Source organism: Ursus americanus, chromosome 21, assembly GCF_024610735.1.
Source record: "Ursus americanus isolate L20-20 chromosome 21, mUrsAme1.1.p, whole genome shotgun sequence".
NCBI classification, from domain to species: domain Eukaryota; kingdom Metazoa; phylum Chordata; class Mammalia; order Carnivora; family Ursidae; genus Ursus; species Ursus americanus.
In genome coordinates, this window is record NC_142147.1 from 31,146,908 (window position 1) to 31,159,334 (window position 12,427).

General features: G+C 41.3%; 1 protein-coding gene across 4 annotated transcripts in view; it reads left to right on the forward strand.

Annotated features, from left to right (window-relative positions):
* Positions 1 to 12,427, forward strand: part of WWOX (WW domain containing oxidoreductase) — a 957,318-nt gene that overhangs the window by 338,863 nt on the left and 606,028 nt on the right. Inside the window, exon 9 of one of the 4 annotated variants that reach the window (XM_045796221.2) lies at positions 1 to 12,427. This exon is cut by the window's right edge and continues 26,131 nt beyond it. The exons of the other annotated variants lie outside the window; for them this stretch is intronic. Coding sequence (XP_045652177.1) covers positions 1 to 147 — 147 coding nt within the window. The 3' untranslated portion in view covers positions 148 to 12,427. 4 annotated transcript variants of the gene reach the window in all.

Consider the following 12,427-nt stretch of genomic DNA (forward strand, 5'->3'; position numbering starts at 1 on the left):
CCAAAGTTCTTTATGTGGATGACCCTGGAGATGGCCAGAGATAAATGTACCGTGCTCCCTTGCCCTCCACGATGTCAGCCTCTTGGGGAAGCAAGAGCCCATACTTGGTGTCCACTGTGCCGACTGCCAGGGTCTACTTCCCACTAGGGAGAGCAGGAGGAGGATTTTTGCTCCATTCCACGGCCTCCCTAGCAGCTGAAGGGCCGCAGGACAGTTCTGGTCCACAAGTACAAGCAGAAATCTGCCCAGGCCTTCTTGGAGACCTTCTGGTCTTGGATGAAAAGGCAGGGCTGCTGGTGTTTTCTGCCCCCGTTTCTTCCTTTGTGCAGTGCAGATTTGATGCTGACAGGCACTGCTGCCTCCCTGTTGTCATGAAGCCACAAACAGGAGAGAAAAGTCAACAAGAATGGCGGAGAGAATGGCCCTCACCCCCTAGGACCACAGCCTGGAGTCAGCAGCTTTGTCACAGTCAGGCAAGTGTCCTCATCCAGGGTCTGTTTCTCCCTCCTCCTGCCAATCAACCACTAATAAACATACCAATATGAGTGTGGGATACAGGTTTAAGAGAGATTCTGGATAATCCTCAGGGGTGAGAATTCTTAGGGAATGCATGTTGTCCCTCACCCCGTTTGTTTGCTTGAACATATGCCAAATACTCATGTGTTCTACTTCACTTGGGAAATACTCGAGTACAATGTTTCTAGAAAGTGACAAGTTTTAGCGTAGGAAGACTTTCTTTGCTGTTCAGATTTTTCTCAGCAGCACTTTTCAGTTTTGGTGATCTCAGAACTTTGCATTGTGTGTGAAATACCTGGAGCAATGTTTGAACTTCTTGACTTTCTTATTATTATTGCCCCCTTTCCTCTGTGTCTTTGTACTGAGACACATCTATGTTAATGGTAATTGCCTCATGGTATTTAAAGATCTGTATTTGGGCCACATTGGTTGGAAGATGAAAATATATAGGTGCTAGTACGTGAGCATAATTTGACCTGAACCAGGCTACGGTTTCCACCACTCTTAACCAAAATAATACTGTTAGGAACAGTGATACTGCCACTACTGCTACCACGAATGATTTTCCATGTCAAGGAAACGTGTAAACATCGTCATGCGGTAGATGTCTGACTTAGGAAGTAAACTTTTAGAGCTCTGTAATACAGCAATTTGCAAATTTGTTGTTGTTGTTGTTTTTTTCCTATTCACGAAAACTATTCCAGATAACAGTTATCAGTTTTTGATTCTACACATCCTTTATATACTACGGGTATGCTTCTTTAGAAATAGAGTACAATGTAGACTCTGTGCTTTATTTAGTAAGTCCATTCCTTTGATTATTCCAATCAGTTATGATGATGCCAGTCTGTGCACCTTTTACTCTGAGGCACCTCTGCTTCCAATGGTCAAGGGTTGATGACAAATCAAAGTAGAAAGAGGGAACAGTAACACTGTAAAATCAGTCTCTGTGTAGATTTCAAATTAAAACCCCATCCATGGGGTTTTAGCACCACTGCAAAGCACCACTGCAAAGGATTGGCCCCATATTCCATTCCTGTAACGGTTGCATTAACGATGGACTTACTCAGCAGGGCCAGAACGAACCTGGTCAGCCTCATAGCTCCTAAACCAAGGCTGTCGTGTCTCCAGCCCTGAACACTTTGTCCATTTTTAAATAATAAAAACTTTGGGGCCTTGGTAATTGTTTCTTAAGGAAGAAACTCAGAAAATGTAGAAGGTGAATTTTTGTCAGCTGAAACTAAATCATCTTGCTGTTCTGTGGAGTGCACCCAGCTTGGAATGTATGCCATCGGGTTTGCTAGATTGAGATCTTTTGTTATCGGAGTAGCGGCTGAATGCATCCCAAATGAAGGTGGATTACTGGTCCACTTCTTCCTGGCTAGTCTGCGGTTTAGCACAGGAGACAGCAAACTAGAGCCTTGTGCCAAATCTGTCCCGCTGCCTGGTTTTGTGTAACCTGTAAGCTCAGAGTTCTTTTTACATTTTTAAATGGCTGTAAAAGTATTAAAAGACAAATAATCTTTCATGATACATGAAAACCTTATGAAATTTGAATTTGATTGTCCATAAATAAAGTTTTATTGGAAGACAGCCTGGCTTCTCCATGTCTGCATTGTCCAGGGCTGCTATAGAATTATGATGGCAGAGTCTAGCAGCTGCAACAGACGACATGTGATCCGCAAAGCTGAAAATACTTACCAACTATCCCTTTCCAGACAAATTTGCCAACACCTGGTTTAAGTGACATACTTACCTGTGAACAGAGGCAATGAAGGAGAGATTTTGGCCCCTTCTCTCCCAATGAAGTGAGGAAAGGTCAGACTGCGTTCCTGCCCTCAATGCTGCTGCAGATCTTAGGGTTACTTTTTGGAATTCTTTCTCTGCAGCAGGGCCCGACCCTGACTTTCCCTGCCCACCCCACTCTTTACTCCCAGGTCTGTACAGGTTCAGTAGTGAGGTGTTAGCTAAGGACCCCTGCAGCCAACCAGCGGTTCTCTGCAGGCCACAAAGAGTCACCTCAAGATTATCGAGCCTTCGTGTGGCACAGCAGACCGAGTCCTCGTAACATGCTGGCCCCCGCTCCACTGTTCTGCAGTTGCAGGATAATTTAGGGATGATGAGGGGAAAGTGGTCTCTCTGTATCTGTGAACTCCTCGGAGGAAGTTCTGTTCAGAATGAATAGTCTTGCCATGTGTAATAAAGCTACCTATCAGGACCACTTTCACAGAGAGATTTAAATGTGATAATAAGAATAAAAGAAAATGAAGTGACATTGAGGGCATCTTCTTTTATAACAGCTCTTGGTCGTGACTGTTAAGCACACTGTAAAATGACTTTTATACATTTATGGATCGAGATGGTTCTGAAATTTTAAGTGTTAACATTGTTCAAACTTCCATTACTAACACCTCTCACACTGCTACAGACGGTTTCATATTTGACATTTTGATCATACTAACCTGGGACGTTTTACACTGATGCTTTCATTTCATGCGATAGGAAGGTTCTGCTTGTTTTGATTTTAGCTCCTTTCTCCAGGAAGCCAATACATGATATTTGCACATCTTACCCCGATGGATGCTCTCTATAAACTGATGGGCACAGAAGATGTTCTGGAGAGATGGGGAAAGCTCAAACATTTTCTTTGTCAGATTGGCATGGGGTAGGAAATAAATACATATTTTTTTTCAACCTGGTTCCTTCCTTTTCAGATTTTCGTGTTCGCTTTCCTTGAAGCTACTACTATTCAGACTACCATCCATAACTGCACCTATTTTTTTTTCTAACAGCCTTATTGAGATATAATTCACATACCAAACAATCACTCATTTAAAGTGTACAACTTAATGGCTTGCCATATATGCACCAAGTTACACAGCCATCAACACAATCAATTTTAGGACATTTTTATTACCTCAAAAAGAAAACCTACACCTTCTAGCTGTCACCTCCCAATATCCCACTCCATCCGCCAGCCTTAGGCCGCCACTCATCTCCTCTGTGACTACAGATTTGCGTCTCCGGGACATTTCATGTAAATGGGGTCCTGCACTATGTGGTTCTTGCTGACTGGCTTCTTTCACCGAGCATAACCTTTTCGAGGTATGCTTTCTTTTTCAGTCCTTTGCTTCTTATTTCTTCCTTATAAATATAACATTTTTTAAAAAGAATACTTGGCATGCACCGAAATATCTAACCCGTGTAAACATGCCGGATATGTTAGATCTGTCTTTGTAGCCGTTACGGCAACGGCAGCGCCTCACGCATGCTAGGCGTTCTACCAGTGCCTGTCAGGTACATGCATGGAAGGTTGATGAAGCTGGTTCTAGGCGCCCAGGCCTTCAAATCTCCCTCAGCATGGCGGTAGGCACATCACAGAGAAAGGCAGGCTCGTAACAGCAAATGCGCGGAACCGTGCTGAGGAACCACCAGGAGCCCAGCACCAGAAGCTCAGACGTCAGAAGCTGACCCCCTGTCTCATACTTGGCCTTTGTCTTCTCCGCCCTGTGTACCGAGCCCAGGGACATCCTCGGGACTGTTTTGGGCCCTCCTCTGTCACCCAGGTTGGCCTTGTCAGCAGCACCTTTCCTGAGATGGGAACTTTTGGTAGATGGATAAATGTGGTGGTGTAAATATTTTGCTTATTTCTTCCCAGAGTCTTAGAGAAGAGAGTAAAGTCGTTTTGTTATGAATGAGTCCTTTGCCAAGTGTCGGCCCATTTTTACGAGGCTGACTTCGGATTGGGATAACTCGAGCCATGCTTTTCATTTTGATGAACCAAAAGTTCATTTCTCTGTCCATGAAGATCATTTCCTAGTTTGCCAGGAATGGCCCATGGAAACCTGTCTCCCTTGTTCTAGGTATTACCAAATGTGGTGAAATTGTGGCTGGGAGGGACGGATTGTGAACTTACTGGACAGAATTGGACCATTGGCTTTCAGTTCATTTCAAGACCTGTCCCCCATTATCACAGAGGATGAAAAGTCTGCCTAAGTTAGCTCTAGCTAATTGCTTCCTTAGTTGAAGGCCTAAATGAGTTTTAAAGTGAAATGCATATCTCCAAGCGCTAAGTAGCCAACACACAATAGGCAATTGAGATAGCAAAAGGACTAATTCAGAAGAGGTTGTTGTGTTCTTTTCTCTTTCATTTTCCCCCCTCTTTCTCTGCCTCTCTCCCCTTTCCTTCCCTCTATCCCTTCCTCCTTCAGATCCTTCTTTTCTTCTCTTTTTCCTTTCATTTAACCATTATACATACTACGAGGTTGTGTGTATAGGCTCTTGCTGGTAATTAAATAAATTATTTATACATTTAACACAATCTTGAATTACCAGGTGATCATCTTAGCCACTCAAAAGTATAAGAGCCCTTGAAAGCAATATCCAAGCATAGATATTCCATAGCACGTCTTACAATCTAAATATTGCTTTTAGTGTAATCGAAGCAGCAAGAGTAGTCACAAGCAGTTGATGGACTATTTTTCAAATTGATTTCAAAAATGTATTTAAGGGGATGATCTTCTAGTCTAGATTACCTATTGATTTTTAATATGAAAAGCTCATTATGTAAGCAGTAACTGCATATAAAAACCTAGCAAACCTTTGCATAAATCCTTTAATTGAATTTCCAGAGCCTGTGGTTCTACTTTTTTTTTTTTTTTAATTAAATCTATTTCTTTTTTTAAGTGTTACTGTGTAATTTGCATGCTGTGAAGAGGCCCTGTCCCAGATAAAGTGCCATTGATCCTTATTAAACCTCACCTCTGGGCTTGCTTAAAACTAACTGGAAAAATTAAAGTGTTCATGCCGCAGTGCACTTATAGCTTGTGTGATAGGATTATGGAAAAAATAATAAAACTAATTTCCAGGAGAGAATTTATAATGTGAGATTTTATTTTTTTCAATTTGATAATTAATAGTGAAATCATATCATATATATAAATCATATTTCAGCCAATAAACGGAAATGGCAATTAGTAAAGATAATATATGCTTGATGTAAAACCATCGTGTTACGTGCGGATAATCTTTTGGCACTTTAATTTTTTAATTGTAGAAGGAAGGGATTATGAATTCAAGTCCGACACATTAAATGGCGGGTTTCCTTTGAGAAGTCTGATTCTTTTACTGTGCACTATATTAGGAGATTTTAAATTTTAGTGTGGGGAAGTATAAAAGATACAGAGAAAGATATTCTGGTTATGTTTGCGCTAAAATGTATGTATTAGAATTACCAGGGGAAAGAAAAATATAAAGGCTGCAATAGGTTTTTCTATTTTTTAATACCTAACATTTGTTATTTTAAAAGCAATAAAATCCCCTAAAGAAATATTCATAATCAATAAGAACACAAAATATGGAATATATTAACTGAGTTATAAAAATGTTTGTAGTATAGCACAAAATGAAAAACACAGCAAGTTATGTACGGTTTAAAGTGTAATCAATTTTGAGGTTGTATACAAGGATATAAATGATAAACACAAGTAGTAGCATTTTTAGTAAAGGCTGTTACAAAATACTGTATTTATGGCCTATTCCATTCTTTTTATAGCTCATTAATGTAGAAAACAAACACAGTGTATCCATCTTCTCAGACAGCTTAAAATTCCCTTAAATGATATTTTTAAATGGGAATACTGAGCTCATTTGATCTGTTTCTTCTTCAAGCACGTGTGAGTTTGAACAGGCGTATTTACTGGGGTTCCTTTTCACACTCTGGAAGGAAAAAGTGCTGCCCTCCCTTCACAAAACAGGGCTGAGTGGAACACCTTTACAGGTGGTTCGTTTGGTGGTATCCCCCTCCTCTCAAAGGCTCCATGCCCCCTCCCCATGTCCCACCCCACTCCAGGAAGAACCTTCATCCCTTCAGAAGCTGCATTAATTCTTCCAGGCCACAAGGGGGCTGTTGAGTTACTGGTTCGCTGCACTCGCTGGCCGGAGAGAGTTTTAATGCTGGTTCCAAAGGTGCTCAGTTTCCTGTGGTACCTATGAATATGCATGCAGTGTGTGCTCAGCAATTCACCAGTTCAAACTAGACGGCGGTCCTGGTGGTGAGGTGTGTTTCTCTCTCTCTCTCTCTGTTTCTCTCCTTCCTTTGGCCAAGTCCTTTCTGAGTAAGCTGAATTTATAATGTAATGTCATTAACTTATTTTCAGTATTTCATTTGGTTTTGATGTTTCTATCATGGCCTCTTTTTTTTTCCTTTCATTTTGTCATTCTGTAGACGTTACTGGCCTCTTATGATCGATGGAGCATACATTTCATGGCTGTATGAGCCACAAACTTGTGTATCCAGGGTTCCTTAAAACATAAGTAGGATTTAGCAATGCTCTGTTTGTTTCCAGTAAGATAAGAGTATTTGGAAAAGAAAAGAAAAAAAAAAAACAAATCTTGGTAAGAAGGGCAAAGTATTTGAATTGTTTCCTTTCTCTCTGTTTGGATTAACATATTGTTCAGCACTACATAGTTCCATCCATCCATCCACCATTCATCCATCCATCACCATCCATCCATCCACCATCAGTCCATCCAACCATCCATCCATCCATCCACCCACCCACCATCCATTCACCATCAGTCCATCCAACCATCCATCCATCCATCCACCCACCCACCATCCATTCACCATCAGTCCATCCAACCATCCATCCACCCACCCACCCACCCACCCACCATGCATCCATCCATCATCCACCATCTATCCATCCACCATCAGTCCATCCAATTATCCATCCATCCATCCATCCTTCTATCCATCATCCCCAATCCATCCATCCACTATCAATCCATCTAACCATCCATTCATCCATCTGCCCACCATCCATCCATCCACCCATTATTTGTCTACCATCCATCCATCCACCCACTGTTCATCCACCATCCATCCATCTATCCATCATCCACCATCCATCAACCCACCATCCATCTATTCACCCATCCAGTATGTATTGAATACCTGCTATGTGTCAGGTCCTACTTCAGACATTAGGGAGATGAATTTAAATTTGGATCAGTCATTGCCTTCAAGAATCTCATTATCTAGTGGGGAAGACAAAGACATAGGCAAATAAATTTAACAAAGGGAAACAGACCTAACTCAGCCTTGGGCTTACTCAGCCTTGAGCCCATAACATTCATTATAATGTAATAATTATAACATTCATGATAATAAGCTTTTTTTTACTTATGACTCTAGTGTATTTAGACTTTATAACTTATAAAACTAACACTACTGTAGAGAAATACTTCTTTGTGGTTTGACAGTATAAAAGAAGATACTTTACCTAGTAAAAATGGAGATGACATATCCTTTTCCCTAGAATAGATTGACATTGGTCTGGTTGCCTCCCAAGAATCGTGTGGCCATTGTCATAGGGAGGGTTGACACAGAGGACCATCTGTAGAATGTGGGCAGTCCTCTGCAAGTTGAGGACAGGGGCCAGGGAACCAAATAAAGTGGTGTAAGTATCTGGCCCGGGAGCCTGCACAGTGGCCACAGGCAGGATTCAGAATTCCATACCAGGAAGGAAAGCTAGGATGAGCTAGGAAAAGCCCAAACAGCACAAATTAGAAGCCTCCAATAGTGTTGACCCAATAGTGCCCCCAGTCACTGCCTCTTCCTAAAGACAGTATAACCAATGACAAAGAAACTGAGGCATGTAAGAGAACGGAGAAGCTAGAAGTGATGCTTCTCTTGGCTTCAGAGCCCAGAAGCAAGCTTGCTTAATTTCATCCAAGCAGCCATATTTTATCTGAGGCAACTGATGGATTATGGAATTGAGCTGCATTTTATAGAGTATCAGAATAGTTAGCCTTCTGGAGTTTCTTTGTCTAGTAGGATAGCCCCTAGACACCTCTGGCTATTTAAATTAAAGTTGATTAATTAAAATAAAAAATTCAGTTGCTCAGCCACACTAGCCACATTTCAAATGCTCAGTAGCCACATGTGGTCAGTGGCTGCCATATTCATGTTCATATGGAACATTGCTGTCATGGCAGAGCCCTCTATTGGATAGCTCTGCTCCAAAGCAGAAGTCTCCAATGTGTGAAGAATGACCCATTAGGGTTCCAAAAGAAAACATCACAACTTCCATTTATCCATTAAATTCCTCTATGTGTTATTAAATGTCTCCATGCATATATCAGGTGGTAGGTACTACCTTTTTAAAGGCTTTACGTATATTTCCATATATCATCCTTTTTAGTATCCTATGAAGTAGTACTATCATCCATATTTTTACAGAGGACACAGGCATACTGAGTAAGGACGTGGCAGAATTGGAATTCCACTCAGGTGGTCCAGCTCCTGGTCCTTCGTCTTAACTGCTGTATGATACAGGCTCTCAATTAAGAAGACTGATCTTTACAAAAATTACAGATACGTTGACATGGGCGCCCTCCCCAGTCCTCTCATAGTGAGGAGCCGAGTGCAAGGCATTCTGAAGTAAGGCTGGATATTTCCCTAGGCACGAGGTCATGGCAGAGCCTCTGCTCCTTGTGGACTTTCAGCATTGGAAAATGAATCATGGTTTCCCCATGTGTACTTAGCTAAATGGATTGAGACGTTAGATTATCTGGCTTGAACTAAAGCATCTGTCGCAAAATAAGCAAAAGCCTTAAGAAAAATTCTGCAAAGAAACCCATGTTTGAAGATAATATTTATAATGCAAATACAAGCAAGCAGTAAAAAAAAAAAAAAAAGGCATCATTGGTAGTTCAGCTCCTCCTAATATGAGTCCTTCATTTGTTACAAAGAAGAAATCAGTGAAATATGAGTCCTTCATTTGTTACACAGAAGAAATCAGTGAAAAACCCCAAAATCTAAGTTAGCAGAAAGAGATGCACAGTTGCACACACTGTTTTTAATACTGTTTTTAATGATGAACGTAATCTCACCCTGTATCATTCCTGGTGATCATAGCTAATAGAATACGAGTTTATGATTTGTGAGTAAACACCATAGACACTTACTGAAGTATCTATCTTGAATTTTTCCTACTGGTAAAAGTACACAGTTAAAACAGTCTGGAACCTTTATGCTTTTTTTTTTTTTTTTTAAGGATTTATTTATTTATTTATTTATTTATTTGACAAAGAGAGACAGCCAGTGAGAGAGGGAACACAAGCAGGGGGAGTGGGAGAGGAAGAAGCGGGCTCATAGAGGAAGAGCCTGATGTGGGGCTCGATCCCATAACGCCGGGATCACACCCTGAGCCGAAGGCAGACGCTTAACCGCTGTGCCACCCAGGCGCCCCCTTTATGCTTTTTTTAAAACAGAATCTGTGTTCTCTTCCTGTCTTGGTTTTCCCTCTTCGTTTGGGTCCTGCTCTGTTTATCCTCTGCCTACTAGAAGAACATCCTTTTAATAGAGTTGAAAATAATGAAAGGCATTTTGTAAGGAAAAAAAAAAACCCCATTGATTGAAGCAAAGAGTCATGGCTTAGAGACTGAACTTTTGACAGGAACTTTGCTGGGTATACCTTTGTTTATCATTAACTGTGGGAGAGCTCTCCCCACCTTCCACCCCTTAATTTGAAGGTATCCAAAGGTTTTTAAAATGCATTCTGACACTGGTACATAATTGCACTGAGCATAGTTGACAGAAGTCTGGAAAATTGCAAAGATAGAGGTTTTCCTTGCATTCTAGAAATACTCCCCAGAACTTTTTCAAGAATGCCAAATCTTTTGCTCAGGGCAGGGGGAGTATGCATGTATGTATGTATGTGTGAGAGAGAAAGAGTGTGTGTGTGTGTGTGTGTGTGTGTGTGTGTGTGTGTGTGTGTGTGTGTGTGTGTGTTGTGAAGATGATAGGAGAATTGTGTTCGTAAAAACCGTGCAGAAATAACGTGTATCTATGAACCGTCCCTATCCATCTTTCTGGTGCTGGCACTTTAAAATAAAATACATAATTTCTGTGCCAAAAGGGAATCCTCGCTTGCCCCAAGGGTTTCTTAACTCTCTGTATCTCTGGTTAATGCTGACCTACTCAACATGTACATTTCTGCTATGTTTTGTTTTAATATGCTTTTTGAGAGCTTTAAAAACAAGTCCATGTCTGAAGAATAGTAATAACTTAGAACTTGCTTGTTCCTGCGATGCCTGCTCTGAGAAGTAGGTAGATATGACACATGTATTTGGATGGAGTGGTGGAACAGATGGTGCCATATTTTTTTACATCATAATTCTGTAATCCCTATTAGTGAAACAGAGGTGAAAGAGGTCACTTGGTTTTTCCAATGTCGAATAGCTCCACATTTTTTTTTTTAATTAACTGGCATTTATTGAATGCTTACTGGGCCCTGTGCTAAGTGCTTTTTACATGTGATTTCTCATCTCCCAACCACCCTGTGAAGTGGCTGCTATTATTATCCTCACTTCTTACAGTGAAGAAACCGAGGCTCAGAGAGGTTAAGTAATTGGCTCCGTGTCACACAGATGGTCAGTGACAAAGTGCCTATTAGCACAACTACCCCCTATTAGCACCAAGACTGTTTCCCAGGAACATGTTGTATGAGAGTTAACCATCTGACGAAGAACATGTGTTTCACTTTTCTGGGGAGGGACCCCATCTTACTCATCTGTTCTGCTGTGCCCAGTGAGAGTGCCAGGCCCACAGGAGACGTATGGCATCCTCTGTTAAGAGAAAGGCCTGAAAAAGAAAGGGCCATTCATAGATGTTCCTGGAAGTGGGTTGGCGGTGAGCATCCCAGTCTGTGGGAATGGAAGCTATGCATGTCGGGGGACCACTTTAGGAAAGGGTAAAACATTTTGGTGCAGAATTCTGGGGGGAGCCTGTGAACCTGAGGGTCCCTGAGGCTTACTCTTGGTTAGCGTCAAGGTTGTGCCAAGGCTGAAATTACACCAAACCAGGATGGAGATACCTCCATCCACGTCAGTGAGCGTTTCGTTCCTTCTGTTCATTCTACTGTTCCCAGGCACTCAAAGGTGAAAGCCACTTTGATGTTTCTGATGTGGTGTTGAAGCCCTGTGAAAAATGCACTGTGTTTTTGCGTGCCCCCTTCTGCGGGAGAGACCAGCCAGCCCCCAGGAAGTGTGCCTCAGCTTTCAGGGAAGTCCTCCATCTGCAAAGCATTCTTTGACATGGGAGACTTTGAAAATGCTTTCCTTTTTACCTGCATTTGGGTAGATTTTTTTTTTTTTTCCAGTAGTTTCTTAATGGTCTTTAGTGAAGGAAGTAAGTGGCACTGATCAGTGAAGGTGGACAGTAAGATTTATAATGTATTTGTGCTAGCTGATTGCCAACAGAACCGGCCTTTCCCAGCGGTGCTGTACGCAGACTCGGAAAATCAATAAGGATTAACCTCTGACCTCTTTCACATACTTATACTGTGGGCTGCATCGCTTACCAATATTTCATCTGTTTCACTTAGCCGCTGTTACTTACTCAATAATGTGTGGCCGGCCTCACAAGATAACTAATTAATTTTTTTAAAATGCAGCATCACTTGTAACTGTGATAAAATATCACACCTTTGGAAATCAAGGCCCTTTTGGTTTATTTATTAAACTCACATTAATTAGTCTTAATTAAACAAACAAACAAACAAAAACAGGGAAGGGAGAGAACTAAAACTCTAGGGTTTGCTTGGCTCACAAAACCCCCCTTGTGGTTCTCAGTGGGGGGACCTCTGTGGCTCTGACACAGCAGGTGTACCCTGGTGTATCATTAGACACATGGGCCCCTTTCGAGAAGACTGTTACTCTTACCTTTTAGACATATATATATGTGTGTCTCAAATATATATACATATATAAAATATATATATATATTTTTTTCTGTGAAAGGGACATTTGTAGATAAATAAACAAATATGCCACCTTTAGTCCACAGAGGGACATTTGTAGATAAATAAATATGCCACCTTTCGAGGAAAAGAACCCAATGTAT